The sequence below is a fragment of the Sceloporus occidentalis genome, unplaced genomic scaffold (assembly GCF_023333645.1).
Source record: "Sceloporus occidentalis isolate IW3139 unplaced genomic scaffold, rSceOcc1.0.p SCAF_3, whole genome shotgun sequence".
In the NCBI taxonomy this organism is placed as follows: Eukaryota; Metazoa; Chordata; class Lepidosauria; order Squamata; family Phrynosomatidae; genus Sceloporus; species Sceloporus occidentalis.
In genome coordinates this window covers 224,212,368-224,234,297 of record NW_028316983.1, presented here as the reverse complement: position 1 = coordinate 224,234,297, position 21,930 = coordinate 224,212,368, and the positions used below count along the sequence as shown (strand labels likewise).

At 38.8% G+C, this 21,930-nt stretch overlaps 1 protein-coding gene across 2 annotated transcripts in view; it reads right to left on the bottom strand.

The window, feature by feature from the left end:
- The window catches only part of ZFPM2 (zinc finger protein, FOG family member 2), a 442,942-nt gene that overhangs the window by 8,937 nt on the left and 412,075 nt on the right, over nucleotides 1-21,930 (bottom strand). For both annotated transcript variants that reach the window (XM_089517821.1, XM_089517822.1), the window contains 2 exons: nucleotides 5,029-5,235; nucleotides 1,646-1,870 (listed from right to left, as the gene is read on the bottom strand). In XM_089517821.1, coding sequence (XP_089373947.1) covers nucleotides 1,646-1,870; nucleotides 5,029-5,235 — 432 coding nt within the window. The remainder of the gene's footprint in view (nucleotides 1-1,645; nucleotides 1,871-5,028; nucleotides 5,236-21,930) is intronic.

Here is a 21,930-nt window from a genome sequence, read left to right as displayed (position 1 = left end):
CCTGACTTCATAAGGCCCTGTTTTGTATAAGTGGGTGCTTCAGAATGCTTATGACAAACATCTGAATCATGTTCATGTCTTATAGGGAAGTAGGGTTTCAACAGAAATGGTAGCCATTAGGAAACTTAGCAAGGACTTTCATAAATCCCTGTGATCCTATCAGCCTCTAGGTTTAGGTGATTTAATACAATTATTTAAGCAGGTAAATGACCATGAACAGAAATATGGCCAGATTAACACATATTGGGACCCTATACTATATCAAATTTAAGATCTAGAAAACCAGTACTAAAAATGCTTTCTAATATTGTAATAATTTTCTGAAACTTAGCATTTAAGAAAAACTTTAAAATTGTAAAAAAAAAAAAAGATACATATTTAGAAGTCTTAAACAGCCATGTGTACATTTTTATTGCTGTAATCTGCCCGGCTTCCTTGTGATTGGGCGGCCTATAAATAGATATTTATTTATTTGATACTACATAGTAATTGTTTCCAGACAACCACATCTTAAAGAGAACATCTCAGTGGGGAATACTACACCTTGACCAACCACATCTGAGATTTTGGGAAAACCTTGTTGTTATATTAATGACATGAACCACTGGTAGGTAACAGACTAAGGAGACTATTACACAGGGGGAAATCAGGGGATTAAAAAGGCATTTTCCTGTGAAAGGCACATGATCATGGAAAAGATTTTCACACATATTGCGATCTGAGAGGATATATCACAGGAAGAACCAAGAATGCTCTAGCAACAAACCATTCACTGGGAAATTTTAGATTGCGACATCGTCTGAAAATCTTGGCCATGATCGTGTGACTTTCCCAGGAAAGTGCCTTTTTAATCCTCTGATATTCCCTGTGTGACAGGCTCCAGTGTCTTATTTTTGAGGTTCTAGGAGAAGGTGGGTATGCTCCAGAGCCTGGAAAGCCACTCCTCCCCATTTAGGTACCCTCTGGAAGATTGCTGGGCCACATCTTGATGTCACATTTTGGGTGAGTGAAAATGGGGCTGCATAATAGCCACGTCACTGTAAGGGCGCTTGGTGGCAGAGGCATTCTTGCTGTTTCAGAGTGGAAGGCCATTGAACCACCAAGAAAAACACTGCATGACATTTGTAATAGTTTTTGAGTCTTTTTTTTTAATCTCAAAAGTTTTTTCAGTTTTATGGAAGGGGCAAAGAGCTTTGGAAGGATTTAAAGAATTTTCTGTTGCCCATATTCAAGGACCACAAATCTGGCAATCCCCAATACCAGGTTGGAGACTATCTCCATCAATTCAACGAAGATAAATGCTGTATGCTATGCTATTTCTCACAGTGTAACTCCCAAGATCATTTAGCTGAACTTAAAATCCTAAAATTCAGATCACCTAACAAGCATCTGACACATTTTTTTACTAGCCTTGCATTAAAACATCATTCAGACATTTTCAATTTATCTCATGAAATTTTACTTTCATTAAACTTAAATGATCAGATAAGCAAATAATAGGTGACTAATGTATTGCAGCATAAACTAAAGTTATTTTCAATCCTTTATTTTACCTGTTTACAATTTCTTTTCAGCACAGTGTTAAACTTTTTTTAAAAAATGTTGAAAGAAAAGCTGACTCCACTGAAGCAAATATTTCACATACCACTGTGAGAATTTAGATGAATTTCCAGGGCTCTTGCATTGGAAAAGCTTTTGGTGCACTGTGGAAAGGGGCAGATACTAGATATCTGCTGAATACTTTCGTCATTCTCCTCTGATAGCTGAGCTCCTTCTCTTTGCCTCCCGCTGCAGTAGTACATGAGGTGAGCCTGCAGATTTCGCTCACTCCGATACCAAATGCCACAGGATTTGCAGGGGAATATATCCTCTACAAGGGAAAAAAAAAACACAGGTGCAAGTAAGCCACAGTTTTATTCCTGCCGACAAGTCTTAGTGCAACAAGTTTAAGCTGTTTGATCTTCTTATTTTAAAAATACCCATTTAGCAGCAGGATGGCAGTAGAGCACACAATTAATAAACAATACCTACAAGCTGAAAAGAAAACAGGTGTGAGAAATAATTTATTTGCTTGTCTGTTTGGACAAATTCTACACAAATTCCTTCTGTTGGTGGTTAATGTGCTCTCTCTGTTGTTATTACACTATTTCATTTTTTCATTTTTCTTCTTCTAGGAAAAGTTCCCTTTGTTTCCATACCACATCTTTCAATTGTTTAGCTTTTCTCAAAGTGGGAGAGGTTAGGGGAATGAATAATCCTTTGTGCTGACCCTGTGAACAGGCCACCATTGAAACTCTTTCCCTTCCTATCCCCTATTGTCATAATGTCCAAGCTGGATGAAGCCTTATTAGCCTGATAACATATTCAGGGGTAGGCTCTGTTAATACACCCTGCATACCCCACATTGCATTTGGGGATCTCCATATTTTCATATTTCCTTATCTGGAGCCAGCATGTTCTTAAGATGTCACAATGACCTTTGAAACACCAGGTGAATTTCCCATGGAAAGGAGACAGAGACCCAAGGCCATGTGTAAGACCCAGGTAATGAATGCTTCAGTCAAAGCTAAATGGGTGTGCTGATTACTCCTTTCCCCCATGGCTTCCTGCATTTCCTCTAGCACCAAGAAATAAAGGAGGTTTTGTTGCACAGAAGGTAGTAAGCCAGAGCTTCATACCTACTCCTGGCTATCTTCCCAGCCAACTTCTCTATCCCTCTGCTTTGTGGTTGCCTTGATCTAATTGCTATTTTTGTTACCTTGAAGTTAAAGAACAGCAGAATCCCATTGTCATTTCCTGGGAAGACCATCTATAACATATTTTTACATTGCAAGACCACACACACCTTGAGTGAACCTATGAGTGAAGCATCTCCAAGACACCCTATCGTCAATGGCCCTCTCACTTCCTGCAGCCATAGGGTCATGTCCTCTTTGAATGAATCAATCCATTTGGTGTGCGGTCTTCCTCTCTTCATGCTGTCCTCTATATTTCCAAGCATCATCATCATTTTTAGTGAGTCATGCCTTCTCATGATTTCACCAACATAATCTAACATCTCCACCTTTTCCACCTCTCTGGTATGATTTGTAACATCTTTGCCAAACGAAGAAGCCAGTGAAGCTTCAAAAGTTTACATGATGTATTTTTTTTATTTTGGTTGGTCAAATAAGGTATCACACTTTTGTGGATTTTGTTAATAGCTTGATGTAATCCTTTTTATTTAGGATAAAGCTTTCTTCTCTTTCACTTTTAAATGCTTAATTTTAATAACTCATCACTTTTTGAAGCTGTATACTGTATATTCCAATATGCCTCTACTCAGTAGGAAGCCCCACTGACTCCAGAAACATGCTCACAGGGAGTGGGATGGAAAAGGCAGTGAAAGAAAGTTCTCCGATGGGGTGTGTGTGCAGAGACTGCAGAAACAAAGTCTGCTCTGCTGTTTCTTATTTTTGAATGCTTATGGAGAGACAATCCAATCCATGCCAGCTCAAAGGTAAGCCCTGTTGACTACTATAGAACATAGTCCCTCCTCCATTCAAAAAGTACTCCTTCTGATCCCTCCCCTCATGGGAAAAAACCTGACAAAGATCTTCTGCATGCAGGCGTTGATTTCAGCACCAAATGGAGAAACCCTCACTTGCAACAATGGGTATCCTAGCTGGGAAACAAAAGAAAGGGTGCGAGAGTGAGCAAGCAGTGTGGCTGCTTCTGCAGGATGGCTCCCACGATGTGGAGGGCTGCATGTGCACACAGCAGTGTGGCTGAGGAAATGAGAGGTAGCAAGACATTGCTAATAAGGTAGAAAGAATGTCAACAAGATGGGAGGGAAACCAATAGGACAGAGGATTGGACACACACAAATAATCCAAATTAATTTAAGTGGTTGGTTTCATAGTGCAAAAGATAATATGGTAGTGGTGTTAGACTGGTGGTAGCAGATACCATTGGATGTTTGCATGCACCATCTGAATCACAAATTTAAGTACAGAAACACCAGTATAGTGTCAGGTTCATGTAGTGTCACATTGACTACATAAGAATTCACTCTTTCTTTTTGTTTTAAACTCTTGTCTGTACTTGAACTGAACAAATGTATAATATATACAACATTTTTACCTAGAAACAACATGTTCTCCAGAGTGGCAGGCAGAGCAGCAAACTCTTGTGTTTTACACATTTGTGCTAGTTTCCCTGGTAGCCAGATTAGGGAACTACTCAAAGAAACTCTAATCAGAATGTTTTGTGTAGAAAATGTCCCTAGGAAACTACAATAATTGTTCACTGCTTGTTCAGAACTGTTCAGTTAAACAGAAGAACTGTCTTCTTACACAGAAGAATGTAAAATAAAACCTTTTTAATATTAATATTTTTAATAAGTACTTGTGCCAACTAATTCCTGAATGTCTAGTAGAACAAAAATGGCTTTTCTTGTCACCAAAAGGAGAACAGCGAAAGACAAGCACACTTTTCAAAAGAGTGCAGTCCATCTTGTGAGATCCCCTCTAGAAACACTCTGAGAAGCACATGCTCTCAGCCTCAGGTGAAGACAATGCCAAACCTCTGAACAAATCTTCCCAAGAAAATCTCAGTATAGGTTTGCTTGAGGATCGTCATAAGTCAGAAACAACTTGAAGGCACAATACAACAATAATCATTTACTTGTCAATATTTGTATTTGGCTGTGGTACATAGGACTAAATAAAAGGTTCTATGTTAAAATAGCAGCTCACCACACTTAACAAAGCTAGCAAATCAAGGAAACATCTAAAGTCCTTTCCTTGACACATATATTTCTATGGGCAGTGAGGAGTTATTTGGGTGGTCTCATTTGTACAGTCTGCATTTGTACAGTCCAGGACCCAATAAACTCCTATTTTCTTGGTCTGAAAGATTATGCTGATTCAATTCTGGAAAAATAACCTAGGCCAAAGAGATTGCTATTCTTATGGGACAGGTACAGAGTATAAGAGGGTTGACCTTATTAACACTGTTTAATAGTGGAAATGATGGTAGGGCACTCACTATTCACAATAGCTGTTGGCAAAATGGATGCCATGGCAGCTTGTTGAGGGAGCAACTGTATTGAGTCGAGTAGTCGAGCTGGATACATCCCATCGGTAAGAGTCATCTGACTGGCAGCTTGTAGCCTTGAGTCAAAATCCACAACAAAGGCAATTAGCTCTTCACCCTCTGCAATGGCTTTTGTCGTCGTGCACCACAGCTGGCCCCCTACATACAAGCATAACACAAAAAAGAGAAAGATTTTGTTTGCAACAATTACATTGTGCACCATATCAGCTGTAGTGTTGTCTTTGGATGGCTATATTTTGCTGGGAAAGAGGGCACTCCTTTGCCTTTTATGCTCTCTTTCTGCCTTTACAGACATGTTCAAAAATGCTTTGAGGCAGCCATGCTGAAAATATAACTTGAAATGACACAAGCAGTACTGAAAATTAACGAGAGGTTAACCCTCTGTAGCTCTTGAATGGCTTATACTCACTTAGATGGAGCCATTGTTTGTTTGTTTTTTAACTGACATCAACATAGATCAACTAGGTAGCCAGCTAGTGGTTTGAGTGTTAGACTGTGACTCTCAAGACCAGGGTTTGAATCTTTGCTCTGCTATGGAAACCCACTGGTGACAGGCAATGGCAAACCCCCTCTGAACAAATTTTGCCAAGAAAACCCCATGATGGGTTGGCTGCCATAAGTTGAAAATGACTTGAAGGGACACAACAAATAACATAGGTCAACTGTTTCTGTCAGTTAACGTTTTTGCTGAACTTTCTGTTTATCTCTACCACACTGGCCATATCTATTGCATGTGTGCTTGTGTATAATTATTTAGTAAAGATTTATTCCAACAAGCTGTCCGTAAGAATCAAGTAAAAGCAACTGCAAAATATAATTTAGTGTCCTCATAAAGGCATTATTACCCTTTGCTGGTATTTGCTGCCATAACCCTTGCAGGGTGGGGACACCTTATGAAATAATAAGCATCATCACATTAGCTGTTTAAGCTGTGCCCATGCCAACCAAACCTTCTGTTCAGATATGCCAAAGATCTGTTTCATAAAGCTTTTTTCAACTAGAGCTTTGTCTAAAAGGGGTCCTTTCTTCAAACTGTGAGATATAGCACAGAGCTATAGTGTGCCACGCGGGGTGCATTAAAAAGAAAATTAACTATGCAAGTAATGTACTAATGTATTTGAATGTGATAGTGAATGTTCATTTATTTAACATGTTTAGACAGGAAAAGCACTTATATTGTGTTATCTCAACTCTCAGGCCTAGATACCTATCCAGTACAGTGATGGCTGAAATATTGTTGCATACTTTGTATGTTATAAAGCTTTTTCTTCTGCAGGTTTTGTATATATAGCAAAAGCTATATGTTGTATTAATTAGACAATGGAGGGGGGGGGGGAAACCCACGACTGGTTACCAATTTTGATAAGTCATATTGCTGTGTTTATCTTTCAGCATAACTGCCTTTTCAACTACACTTCATTTTTTCCCCTTCATCAAAGAGATTACAGTTTTAAAACAACTTGTTGCCAAAATCTGGTGGAAGAGATAACAACAGTGTATGATATGCAACAGCTAAACAGAAGAATTAGGACATTGTTTTTGAGGAATCTTGGACAATTAATTAATCCAGTCCTATTAGCTTTCAAAGATGAGCAAACAAAACAACATCACTGGCAGTATGCTCAAACCAAGGCTGAGCTCCCAGGCCTCAAAAGTGATACAAAAGTCTGAAGGCAGGAAAAGTTTCTTCACATCCACCCTTCAGTAGTAATGCAGCTGGATTTGGCTACAATCTCTGACTGCAAATTTATTGTGACCATTATTGTGACTATTATCATTTCCCCAAACTCAGAAAATCAAACCTTTCTCTCATGCTGGTTATGAAAAGAAATAATGCCAAAACATTTGAAAAGAAATTGAAAAGTCAAAATAAGGCAGAATAAAAAAATGTTGAAGATTTGCTTAATCCGCATAATATATTTGAAGTTTTGAATCATTAGGTTTGTGTACTTGGTGCATGGAGTGCCTAGGCACAAAATATACACATTTCTGAATGAGGAGTCAAAATGTAGATTGCATCCAAAATCTTGTTGGTCCACTACACACACACACACACACACACACACACACACACGCAACACTAATTATATTTTTTCTAGGATCACACACTAGTTAGGAGAAAAGGCTGTCAAAGACTGAACTTGTGCAACATAGAGCTAAGCAAGAACATTCTGCAACAAGAACTACCCTATGACTCTCCTCTCATACTCTCCAGGACTCAGTGATCAATAGCAACAGCCTCCAAAACACAAACATTCAGTGGCTGGTGAAGAATATGTGTGGGTGATTGGAGAGATGTTTGGCTATGTCCCCACAGTCAGATGCAAGATAATATAATCTGCCAAGCTCTACTAGTGTCCTCTGGATGTCTTGGATGAGGATGTTATTGTTCTGGATCTGGCTTCAGGGACATACCCAGGAATTGGATGATATCTTTCTAGAACAGATGACCACACAGTCAGAAAAGAGAGATGTAGTAGTGATGGGCGATTTCAACTATCCTGATATTTGCTGGAAGTCAAACTCAGCAAAATCCTCAAGGTCTAGCAAATTCCTCACTTGCCTGGAAGACAATTTCATGGTCCAAAAGGTGGAAGAGGCAACAAGGGGGTCAGCTATTTTAGATCTGATCCTAACCAACAAGGATGACTTGGTTAATGGGGTGCAAGTGGTGGGATCAATAGGTGGAAGTGACCATGTTCTCCTGGAGTTTGTAATACAGTGGGAAGGAGAAGCCAGGCAGAGTCAGACACGCATCCTAGACTTTAGGAGAGCGGATTTCAGTAAACTTAGAGAAGTATTGAGGGCGATTCCATGGTCAGAAATACTAAAAGATAAAGGAGTTCAGGATGGATGGGACTTTCTCAAAAGGGAGATACTGAAGGCACAATTTCAAACAGTTCCAGTGAGAAAGAAAAACGGGAAGTGTCTCAAGAAACCAGGATGGATGACTAAGGAACTTTCAACAGAGCTAAGTTTGAAACGGAACATGTATAAGAAATGGAAAAAGGGGGAAATCACGAAAAAGGAATTCAAAGAAATAGCAGGCATGTGTAGGGGTAAAGTCAGAAAAGCTAAAGCGCAGAATGAACTCAGGCTTGCTAGAGAGGTTAAGAACACAAAAAAGGGCTTTTTTGGATATGTCCGCAGCAAGAGGAAGAAGAAGGAAACGGTAGGGCCACTGCGTGGAGAAGATGGCAAAATGCTAACAGGAGATAGAGAAAAGGCAGAATTACTCAACACCTTCTTTGCCTCAGTCTTCTCAGAAAAGGCAAAGGGTGCTCAACCTGAGGATAATGGAGCAGAGGACAGAATCTGGGAATTTCAGCACAGAATAAGTAAAGAGATGGTAGAGGAACACCTTGTTAATCTAAATGAATTTAAGTCTCTGGGACCAGATGAACTCCATCGAAGGGTATTAAAAGAACTGGCAAAAGTAATATCGGAGCCATTGGCAATCATATTTGAAAACTCCTGGAGAACAGGAGAGATCCCAGCAGACTGGCGAAGGGCAAACGTTGTCCCCATCTTCAAAAAGGGGAAAAAAGAGGATCCCAACAATTATCGTCCAGTTAGTCTGACATCAGTTCTAGGAAAGATTCTGGAGCAGATCATTAAACAGAGAGTCTGTGAACATCTAGAAGGCAATGCCATAATCACAAAAAGTCAACATGGGTTTCAGAGAAACAAGTCATGCCAGACAAATCTAATCTCTTTCTTTGATAAAATTACCAGCTTGGTAGATGAAGGGAATGCTGTGGATATAGTATATCTTGATTTCAGTAAGGCCTTTGACAAGGTTTCCCATGACATTCTTGCAAACAAGCTTGTAAAATGTGGGCTAGACAAAGGAACTGTTAAATGGATCTGTAATTGGTTGACCGGCCGAACCCAAAGGGTGCTCAACAATGGCTCCTTTTCATCCTGGAGAGAAGTGACCAGTGGGGTCCCACAGGGCTCTGTCCTGGGCCCAGTGCTATTCAACATCTTTATCAATGACCTGGATGACAGAATTGGGAGCATACTTATCAAATTTGCAGATGACACCAAATTAGGGGGAATAGCTAATACCCCAGAGGACAGGATCAAGAATCAAAATGACCTGAATAGACTAGAAAGCTGGGCCCAAGCTAACAAAATGAAATTCAACACAGAGAAATGTAAGGTATTGCACTTAGGGTGGAAAAATAAAATGCACAGATATAGGATGGGTGACACCTGGCTGAATGAAACTACGTGTGAAAGGGATCTAGGAGTCCAAGTAGACCACAAGTTGAACATGAGTGAACAGTGTGATGCGGCAGCTAAAAAGGCCAATGCTATTTTAGGCTGCATCAATAGAAGTATAGTGTCTAGATCAAGAGAAGTAATAGTGCCACTGTATTCTGCTTTGGTCAGGCCCCACCTAGAATATTGTGTCCAGTTCTGGGCGCCACAATTCAAAAAGGACATTGAGCAACTGGAGCGTGTCCAAAGGAGGGCGACAAAAATGGTGAAGGGTCTGGAAACCATGCCCTATGAGGAACGACTTAGGGAGCTGGGGATGTTTAGCCTGGAGAAAAGAAGGTTAAGAGGTGATATGATAGCCCTGTTTAAATATTTGAAAGGATGTCATATTGAGGAGGGAGCAAGCTTGTTTTCTGCTGCTCCAGAGAACAGGACCCGGAACAATGGATGCAAGCTACAGGAAAAGAGATTCCACCTCAACATTAGGAGGAACTTCCTGACAGTAAGGGCTGTTCGACAGTGGAATGCACTTCCTCGGAAGGTGATAGAGTCTCCTTCCTTGGAGGTCTTTAAACAGAGGCTGGATGGCCATCTGTCAGGGATGCTTTGATTTGGATTTCCTGCATGGCAGGGGGTTGGACTGGATGGCCCTAGTGGTCTCTTCCAACTCTATGATTCTATGATTCTATGATTCTATGAAATCTCTGCTTTCCACAAACACTCTCCGCCAGCCATTTGATAGCTGTAGCAGCTCAGTAGTGAGGTCTTGTGAAGGCTTTGGCAGTTTGGGAAGGAGAAAAAGAATTCCAACTTTTGCAATGACCAAAATAAAGTATAGGCAAACATTGGACGTATGCTTACATGTCTTATTAACAGGATACCAGCCAAAAATATGCTTTTCCTCAGTGCCTTTCTTCATTCATGGCTGCTGCACCCACAATCTTTTCCCTCCCATTGCCACTGCCTACATTGCCATAATTATGACAACATACTGAATTAAGAGGATTCAGCCCATAAATTCTGAAATTATGCAGTGAGTGTGTGCTTGCTGCTGAAAATTATTTTTTTTGTTAAGTCTGACAAAATGTATTCATTTTACAACTACAGTAGGAAAACAAAGTGACTCTTACATTTAAACTCTGCACATTTGCACATTTGTATGGTTTTCAGTGTGTTTCAGAGTAATAAAAGCATTGAGGGAGAAAAAACCTAGGTACATTATAAAAACAGGAATGCACACTACTGAAAAACACACATAGGCACTTTAGTCAATGCTGAAAAATATATAAATTCATAATGGCATACTTTCTTTCACATAAAATAATGCCATACAAATTCCAAAGTGAAAAAAATGTGCAAGGTTAAAAAAAAACCTTGCATCTGGTATGGAGCAAAACAGAATGGGAATGCAGATGGTTTCAGAGAAGCACAACACAATCCAGGTGCTGGATATCTAGAAGCGAACATGTAAATATTTCCCTTAAATATGTAATATCTCCACATGCACTACTAAATCCCATCGAAGTAAAGCTATATAGTCAAGCCAACCTTTTAAAACTGCAATCTTATCCTTGTATGTGCAGTTAAATGTTAAATTATGGTGAACTCAAATAGTCTTGCTAATGCCTATATCACTCATGGGATAAGTATTTCTTCACACATATATGCACACACACAGACAGACTTCTCATTGTTAGATGCACCAATAAGCAATGAACCTTGTCAGTTATAGGAGAAATCTACATCCATCAATATTCTCTCACATCCTAGTTTGACTAGCTTTCATGCTTTCTTCATGGCTATTGTCTAAGCCTGTGACAATTCAATCTACAGTGGATCCTTGTTATACGCTGGGGTTTGATTCCAAGATCCCCATGGATAACAAAATCTGTGGATGCTCAAGTCCCATTAAATATAATGACATAGCAAAATGGTGTCCCTTATAAAAATGGTAAATCAAGGTTTGATATTTGAACATTTATACTTTTTTTGAACATTTTCAACCCGTGGATGCTTGAATCCGTGTAAAAAAAAATCAGTGTATAAACAATCTGTGTACAAACAATCAAGTCAAGGTCTTCTCTTCCAAATATCCCCTCAAAGGCACATATTTACTCAAACTCTCTACTTTTATATTATCTGCTCCTCTTCCACAAGCTCTTTCGAGCCCCTCCTGTGAGCACTTTTAGTTCCCTCAATTATTTGCAAAATCAAACGCAGATGTTAGGATTGCCAATAGCCAAGACCAGGACTACTGTGGCTCTTAGGCTGCATCTACATGGCAGAATTAATGCAGTTTGACATTATTTTAACGGTCATGGTTCAATGCTATAGATTTTTCGGATTTGTAGTGTTTTGAGATATTTAGTCTTCTCTGTCACAGAGCAATGGTGTAACAACAAATCACAAATCCCAGGATTCTATAGAATGGAACCATGACAGTTAAAGTGATGTCAAACTGTATTAATTCTGCAGTGTGACAGCAGCCTTGGTCATCTATGGCAATGAAAGATGAAGGTCTTTCCCAGAACGGCTAGACTGGCACTCTCCTTATAATCTTTCCACAAGGAGATAAAAGCCTTTTTATTCAAGTAGACCCTTGAGATCTGTTTTCACCCCAGGGAAAACAGTCCTTGCCTAATGTGCTGGGTTTTTATTTCTTGTTGTTGCTTTAATTTGTTTTAACTGCTTTCAGTTTTATCATGGTTTACAGTCAACCTCCCACATTTGCTGGGGTCAGGGGTGCAGGACCCCTGTGAAAGTGGAAAAACCCCAAAGGGGAAAAAACTTTTTTTAACCTGAAAGAACACCTCTCTAGGAATCACTGGGTTCTCCAGCACAACTGTATGGTCAACTTACGCCAGAGATAGACAACAGAATCTCTCTGCAGGACCTACAAATACCTAGAGATGTATTTTCTGTAGAAATCTCTAGGTCCTTCAATGCAATTCTACTATGGTCAACATCCAGCAGAGTTGTGCTGAAGGACCTAGAGGTTCCTTGAGAAAATATATTAATAAAATCTGCAAATAATCAAATCCGCAAAAGTCAAAATTGTAAATGTGGAGTGTCGAGTGTAATTGCTTTTAAACTTTAATTTTTAACAATGTTTGTTTTAACTTGTTGTAAGTCCCATATCATGAAGAAGGCAGGATGATGATATGATGATGATCATGATGATAGCAATGGAGTCTTTTTGATTCCAGCACCACATCATCCCCCTGTATGCCTCTTCTTTTGATAAAACTACATTCCTGCTTGTTGCAGCAAGTGGAAGGAAAGGGTGGCAATGGAACAGGTGAGACGAAGCATAGAGGTGAAGCAGCTACTCTAACCAGGTCTCATAGAATCATAGAATCATAGAATCTTAGAGTTGGAAGAGACCACAAGGGCCATCCAGTCCAACCCCCTGCCATGCAGGTAATCCATATCAAAGCATCCCCGACAGATGGCCATCCGGCCTCTGTTTGAAGACCTCTAAGGAAGGAGACTCCACTACACTTCGAGGGAGTTTGTTCCACTGTCGAACAGCCCTTACTGTCAGGAAGTTCCTCCTAATGTTGAGGTGGAATCTCTTTTCCTGCAGCTTGCATCCATTGCTCCGGGTCCTAGTCTCTGGAGCAGCAGAAAACAAGCTTGCTCCCTCCTCAATATGACATCCTTTCAAATATTTAAACAGGGCTATCATATCACCTCTCAACCTTCTCTTCTCCAGGCTAAACATCCCCAGCTCCCTAAGTCGTTCCTCATAGGGCATGGTTTCCAGACCTTTCAGCATTTTAGTCGCTCTCCTTTGGACACGCTCCAGTTTCTCAACTCTGACAACCTGGCCTCTGACAACCTGGATCTGAAAGAAATATTGAGAATGCTGTTTGCTCTGAAAGGAAGACTTATCAGGATTCTTCTCCCCGTCACCATTTTAATCCCTTTGGTGCTCCATCAGTGCATAATTGCATTTTTTTTTCAGGAAAGGTCAAGAGATGACTCTTTTAAAAATCTATGTTAAAGAAGGCCTGGGCTGTCTGTTCTTAGTAATGTTTATGATCCAGGATCTTGTAGAAACAGATCTGGTTTGTAACAGGAAACTTATAAATGACCTTCATAATTGCTGTCAAAACTGCAACACATTTTCCCTGTAAATTTTGAAAGCAAAGAATCTAGTCACAGTTCAGAGTTGATTACGTTTTGGAAATTCATACTTCTTCTGCAATAATCAGTTGCTTCCAATATCACTGAGTCCTGCTAATTTTTTTTCATGTGCTGTTTTTATGATTTACGAAATCAGCGCCTGCAGAATGTCAGGCAGACCTCAGCCGATAAACTCTAATTAAGATTAAGACAAGTCCTTTGGAAAGGATCCCATCATTAGCAAAGATGATAAACACAAAAAAATTACTCCCTTACTTGTCAAACCGGAACTATTCGGTAGCCTAATGGCATTATCTGTTGCTAGGCTACAACACTGACAAAAAGCGCAGTTATAGTGTATGGCTATACCTATAGAGTAAAATATAAGAAAAAATGTATCTCATGTAACAGCATATAACTTCAGCCATGGCACGTGGAGTTCATGGTTTCTTACAATGGCAAAACAGCATTTTAATAACTACACTGTGCAATGCAAGGGAATTGCTGAGATACTTGATGTCTGCATTATCATTTCTAATTTATCTCTCTGATCGATAGACATTTATTTTGCAACACAATGAAAGGCAAACATAAGGGGATTGTAAGCCACAACCCTACATAGGAGTTCAGTGAAACAGAAAAACAAACTCAGGCAGCATCCATACTGCAGAAATAATCTGGTTTGGCACCACTCTCTTTCTCCAGCCCAATGCTACAGGATTCTGGGAAATGTAGTTTGTTCTGGTACCAGAGCTTTGCTGTTTGAAGTAGCAATCACACCACGGATTTGATGATCGAGCAGGGGCTGCATCTACACTGCAGAATTAATGCAGTTTGACACCACTTTAACTGCCATGGCTCAATGCTATGGAATTCCAAGGTCTGTAATTTTGTGGGACATTTAGCTCTCTCCATCAGAGTGCTCTGGTGCTGCAATAAACCACAAATCCCACGATTCTTTTGTTGGGTCTGTGACTGCAGAATAAAAAAAATCCCAGGATTCCATAGGATGGAGCCATGACAGTTACAGTGGTGTCAAACTGCATTCATTCTGCAGTGTGGCAGCAGCCAAGGTCTTTTTTTTACACAAAAATCACTCCAACTCAGAGGGTTCTTGCAGACAGAGAAGCTTTAGTTTTCACATGCAGGTGTTGCTCCACTGAGCATCCAAGGCTGCCCCCGAAACCTGTTTCCACAAGAAAATCTGCTTGCACTGGTACATCTACAGAACTCTGGTCTGTGGCCAAATTATTTAAGATAAGCCTCCTCCTGTCCAGTACATAGAAAAAATAGTGGTACATCTTACCACTACCAGGTATATCTTAGACATTACTGATGACATTGTCACCAGCACTTGTCATGTCTTGGGTTGTAAACATGCTAGAATTAGAACGAGAAGTAATTTTAGTAATGCAACTCCTTCATCTTCTTTACCACATTGAATGTTGTCAGGAAATGTACCTTTGCAATTTTGGTACTAAGTAAATAATAATAATAATAATAATAATAATAATAATAATAATTTTATTTATATACCGCTTTTCCAAAAGATCAAAGAATTAAAACCAGTTACAAACACATCATAAAAATAGATAAAAACCAGTAACACAATATACACTATACAAATCTGAAACAGTCATTCAATAGGGTGAGGCAGAGAGTCGATGGGATCAAAATACACAACTTCATTTTCCAGAGGGGAAGGCTTGACAGAAGAGGAAGGTTTTAAGCCTCTTTTTAAATGTTTCCAGGGGGATGATAAGGCGGAGCTCCTCGGGAAGACTGTTCCAGATTTGTGGGGCCGCTACTGAGAAGGCCCTCTGGGATGTAGTAGCATATTTAGATGATGGAATTTCTAGCAAGTTCTTCCCGGTTGTTCTGAGTGTGCGGGGCGTGTTATATGGAGAGATGTGGTCCCTCAAATAACTTGGGCCCAAGCCATGTAGGGCTTTATAGGTAATAACCAACACCTTGTATTGTGCTCGGAAGCGAATAGGCAGCCAGTGCAGATCTTTCAGAATAGGTGTTATATGGTCAAATCGGGAAACACCAGTGACCAATCTGGCTGCCATATTCTGTACTAGCTGAAGCTTCCGGGCTTGGTACAAGGGTTGCCCCATGTAGAGCGCATTACAGAAATCTAAGCGAGAAGTTACCAGAGCATGTACTACAGTTTCAAGGTCCCTTGAATCACTTTGCAGCTCACCTTCCTTTGCAATTTTGGTACTTTTTGTTTGTTTTAAGATGAATATATAATTCAAGGGTCACAGTGGTTTTCGAAAAGAGTCTTCCCTGCAGACTCCATTTGAGATTTGCTTCCAAATCACTGCTACCATATGGCTACCGATTCATCCCGTATGATTGCTTTTAATTTCTCTGTCTTTCCAAGAGAATTGCTAAAAATAGTTTTGCTTTCCTCCTGAGACAAAGGCAGAGGCCAAATGCAAGGCAGCAGTGGCTTTCTTGTATTTTGGGTCTCTTTGAGAAGGAGGCCGCTCTCCTTTCGTCTTAATGGTTATGTGAATGCAAGTTCCACCTAATACACAAACTGTTCTTTGTCAGACCATTTAAACTGGACCCTTGCCATGCGAACATATGATATCTAGAGGTTTACGATTGAAAAAAGTTGCTCACAAAATTTTCTTTGGCTGCTAATCAGTCTCAACCCACAACCTACTGTGCAACCAAGTTATTCCGATTCTCCCCCTCCACTTTTCCCCTTCTGCTTCTAATTTGTGTGTGTAATGCCTTTGATTGTCACTGCCGAGCTGCAGAAGTGTCCATTTCCTGTGTACATATGTTTCCGTGAAGGAGGGTCAGGAGACTATCAGAGCTCATTGAATCGACAATTTGCATTAGTTTGCAGACTTAAAATGACACCCAGGCACAGCCAGGCTTGCTCCAATCTGAATAGCTTATAGTTTTTGAAAGGACATTTTAGAAATAGGCCTGGGGAAGAATCTTTGTTTGCATTTGTCTTTTCTTTTAACCATTTAAAGAGAAAACTCTAAACCAGATATTTTCCTTTGGGAAGGTATGGGCATTTATTCAGCATTATAGAATAACTTTGCTGTACTGGAGAACGTTCCCATTAAGACTTACCAGTTTGGATTTCTGGGTTTTGACATTAACGGAGTGCATGTATCTATACGTAGCAACACTGTTTAATAGAAAAAACTAATAAATTTAAATCCAATACTGTTGAAATTTTTGACAGTAGAGTCGAGCAAGGAATAAAACTTATAAATTATGTGTGTCCCTTTTTTGAAAAATGCTTTGGAGGTTTCTTTGTGCATTGGCAAATACAGTAGGAATATGAGGTATTGTGTGGTTCCTTCTGCACAGTACCTGATAAAAGAATAAAGAGCTTTGACATATTCTTAAAACAATAGAGGAATTAAAGAGAAACAATGGGCCAGCTGCTTCATTAATACAATCAAAAGAGAGCCCAGCACAGAGGAGTCCAGATAATTAAGCACTACTCTTTTAGACCTTTTTTCTGTAATAAAATTGCTTAAAAATTATTAACTACTTCACAGTTGTTAGATAGATCTGTGCACTTGTTTATTTGGGTTGATTAATGCCTTTTCAGTATTCTCCAACATGCCAACTCATGGTTTATACAAGTTTTTGAGTAAAAAAACGTAAGAATAAATGATAGGGATCTGTACCATACACAGCAATAAATCAAAAGGATTTTGTGAGCAGTCTTTACTGTTGCTAAACAATTCACAACATTTTCCACTTGTTTATGCACCTCCTAAATGTTTGGTAGGACACCTGTTTTCTTTTCGGCATCTCTATAGAGAATAACCCATTTACACAAAGACTTTCCGCAACAGCTCATCTAAATTTATTTCTATAAAAGTAATGGAAACACTGGCACTACGTTAGGATTAATAATATTATATCCCGGTATTGCTTTTCTTCGTAATTTTTCCTTGTTTACTATTTCACAGGGCATTGTCATGATACCCAACCTCTAATCTTAAATTTAGCTCTGCATGTACTAATCCTGCAGCCATTAAAGGCAGGTAATTTGGAATTTATATGATTATCCTTTGTCTAAAACGGCAACATTTGTATCCAACATCCCTGAAGACTAATAAGACAGATTTATTACAACACTGTTAATGCATGTAGGTTTTTTTATTATTTTACATGTCCTGTAACATGTAGTAAAAGAATGGGCTAAAAATAAAACAGCAGTGTTGTGCAAGAGATGCCGTCTAACTATGCTGAAATGCTTTGTGGTAGACTCCCCTTTTTTCATATATTATAAATTTTCCCAGTGCACATACACCTTAAGAGAATAAGTTAGGGTTTTTCTTATTCCCACTGTGAATGGGGACCTTTCTATGCTAATAAGATAAGGTCTGCAGCAAGACGGTAAAGCATGAGATGGACACAATTCAGCTCAATTCATTAAGTAACCACATAGACATGTAAGACTATGTAAGATACTGAAGGGATTTAGGTCTTTTTCCTTGCTCAGAAATTCTTCCACCCAATATTTCAAATATTGTTGCTTTCACAGTATTGCCATTTTACACCCTGGGATATGCTATGCAATCATATGGCAAGGTTATACAACATATTTATGTTTTTTTAAAGGAAGCTAGAGAAAATAAACCCAATACATTCACAATGTCTCAAAAATGTTTGTCATATATAGCTAAGAAAACATGTGCCATTTTACAAAGTACTTTATTTGCATGAAAAGGACTTTTTGCTGAAAGAGTTAGCACTGCCCAGTAACTCTTTTTAAATGATATTGAAACAAAGCTCAAACTATCTGTTGCTAAAGAGGAACCAGTATATTTTGCCACGTGACTTGCTTTTGTTATTGGCAGCCTATTCTTTCTGATTATAAGGGTGTAAGTCTGTGTCTTTCAAGTACAGTGTTCGACTGTAGTAATGAATGTAAAGTTCCACTAGATTGGGACACAAATAAACTAAATCTGTATTCGGAAGAAGGGAAAATACTTCACAGAAAAATAGTATAATAAATTTTATTGGCCTTTCTCCCGATTGAGTTGTCATGACAGGAGATGGTTAGAATCATACTTTTAGAAGTTCTGTACATTTTAAGAGGCTTATAAATTTCCTTCTGGAAAGTTCAAATTCAGAGCTAATCAGAGTAAATAGATATCTTTCTATTAAGAGGCTGTTGTTGTTCTTGTTTAAAAAATAACAGTCTTATGTGAAATCATTCCAGGAAGACTAGTGTCAAGAATATAAAACTATTAAGCAGTTAGCACAAATAGCAATCCTTGATTTTAAACAGCTGAATTTTAAAAAGCCCATCTAGCCATATCCCCTAAATATAGGCCTTCTGGTTGTGAGCTGAAAGAGAAATCCTACTGCAAAGTCTGATGAAACCTCACAAATGAAATCTCAATTACCTGGGCTAAAGGAGCATTTTTAATATATTCTTCCTCATCACTACATGTGTGATTTCCTCCAAATAATCTAAATTGAAGCTCTTAGGCTCCATAATCCATGTTCTAGGTCCATGTACCTGGGTTATTTTCAGAAGAGGTATTTATATACTTGTTACTTCTACTCATCTCACCAACCTCAGTATCTAGCATAAGGTATTTATTTTGGTAAATGCCTGAAATGAAAGTGTCACACAACATGGTGGAGAGTCTTATATAGGCTAAGTGACCCATGCATTTCAACAAAGGCAGTGAAGGAATATGCACATATCTCTGCATGGTGAAATGAACAAAAACGTCTTTATGAATGTGGGAGATCTGCAGGCACAACACTCATCTTGTCTATATAGGAATTCATTAGACAGAAACAAATATTTTTGTAGAAATCTTATTATTGCTCTTTAAAATTATGGGGAAACATGCTGCTCGCTTCTTTGTACAGCACCCAGTGGGTTTAGCTTTATTCTTTCCTGCACCATCGCCTGAACTAACCTGTAGAACAACAAACAGCACACAGTAAGCAATCTACAGGTGCACAAGGTCTGTCTATCAGCATCTCTGCATGGTCAGCATGATTTCTAAATGACCATGGAATATGTTTGCATACCCCTTCAGGCAAGCTGTCAAAAATAAGGCTACAGCTGATAAACTGATTATAAAGCTGCTTAAGACTTTGCTTGTAAACAGAAGCATTTATCAACGAATAATTTGCAATAAACTGACGTAACTCCCAGCTGAGCCCCAAACTGTAATTGTCTCTACCATCTGCCTATTAAAATACCATTCTTCATCACCAAGCAGGAACAGACGGGAGAAAATCGCTAGCAACTATGTAAGATGCTGGCTTGTTATGAATAATCTGTGCAAGCATCCTATTCTTTGATTATGACTCATAAGTTCTATACACTTTCCTTGTTGCATGGCAGTATTGTCTTGAGAGCAAAATTATTGCAAATATACCTCAGAAAGAGAAAAAAGCCCTGATGGTCAACCTATTGTAGTAACAGTTCTATTTAAGACACTCTATAGACATTTCTAACAGCAGCCCTCTTGAAGGACAATCCTTGAAATTTCAGCCTTTTAAAATGCTTGTTTTTATTTTATTTTTAATTGATATTTTTTACATTTTACAATATTATTTCAGTATTTTGCATTTGAAATAAAATGCTTGTTTTTAGTATCTTTCTCTCATATCCATCCAGTCAGCCTTTCTTATACACAGATTTTATACATGGATTCAAGCATTCACTGTTTGAAAATGTTCAAAAAAAGTTCAAATATCAAACCATAATTTTCTATTTTTTTTTATAAGGGACACCATTTTGGTATGTCATTATTTTTAATGGGACTTGAGCATCCATGGATTTTGTTATCCACTGGGATCTTGGAACCAAACTCCAGCGTACAACAAGAATCCACTGTATATATGCACCACTTAGATGTTACTACAATATTTTGAAATATTTTGGAAGAACTGAATGATTGTTCTTAACCTGAAGAAGGCAGCTGAAATTTCATTACTAATACTAAGAGATTTTAGACATTATAATGCTCCAATAGTCATTTTTAGACCAGCTAAAAATCAGACCTGTTTTACTTGTTGTTACACAGGTGTACTTTGGCTGTTGAAACTGAGAGATTAGAAATCATCCATAGTAATGCCCCACAGTGGGGAGTTGTTGATCAGGCCCTATCTTTTACAAATAGTTTTGATTAAAGTGCCTCAGTACTAAAATTTCAAGTCAAGATTTCTGAATGCTAAAAATACCTTTAAAGTTCACAATGACAGGTCCCAAAATGACTTTTAAGCAGAATTACCATAGTATTTACTAGAGTGTTTTAATCCCGGATTTTACCCTCCTGGTCCTAGTATAATGTATGGATGTCTTCTTCAAATACAGCCTGTTTTTACATCTTTTCTCTGAACCAAGTCCCTCTGTGTTCAATACAGCTTACTCTCTTGTAATCATATTTCAAACTACAGCATTAAATCTGATTCAACATCAAAAGTCTTATGTCTGAATAAACATGCTCTGGATCAGAATGTAGAGTCTGCAGCAGGCAAGAAATGTGAGAAGTATATTTGTGATGGTCTTATCATCATCACCTCCACCATTATCACCACCATTATTGGCAGGAGAATAAGGGAGGGGAATTCAGCTCCGCAGCCCCATAAAATAGAAACAATTGTTCATAAAGTTCATGCGAGGGGAAATACGTGAAAGATTCTTGGTAACCTTATTTGTAAAGTAAAAAACCTATATGAATAATAATATAAAAAGGGCAAACTACATGTTAAACTACAGCTGTTCCCTCCTTTGCCCTTGTAAAGGGTTGTTGGAGAGGGGTAATTTTAAGCAGCAAAATGATAGCAGGGGAAGCAGTGTTTAGCCTTTCCTCAATTAATGAGGCCCCTGAAAAAGTTGGATCTGGAATCTCAGACCCCATGTTGCCTTGTGAATTAGGATTGTGTGCTAGGGGAAGGGTGAAGGATGTGCAAACACAAGGGTTGAGGTTGGATCCTGTGACCCACAAAACCTTCCGCTACCTTCCTTGGAGTTCTTCTCAAGCTCTATTCCAAAAGCAATGAAACAGCCCTCTTCTGCTTCACAACTCTTTTATACTAAGGCTTAGGTGTGTTACTGCTAAATCTGCATGATCATGCAAGAGATACCAAAAAAAAAAAGCATAATTGCACATTTTGCAAACAAATATAAGAATATAGCATCCAGAATTTCCAGTACTAGATAATTCAAACCATTCTTTTTCATATCATAGGGATTTTCATTTTTCATGTCATATTTTTTTCCTTTGTGCATTCCCGGTTTTGCATGCATTTTATGAGTTTGGGCATTTAAGGACTTTTCTGCAAATTGCAAAACATCATTTTTTGAAGTAGTCGTTGGGCTTTTAATTAGATGTTGATTTTCTTTTCCCCATGCAAGGTGTTGGGATGTATCAAGGCACTTTTTTTCACTGAGCTAAGGAAATCAGTGAATATTCTTTACCTCCCTACTTTTTAGGGGTCACAAAAGTC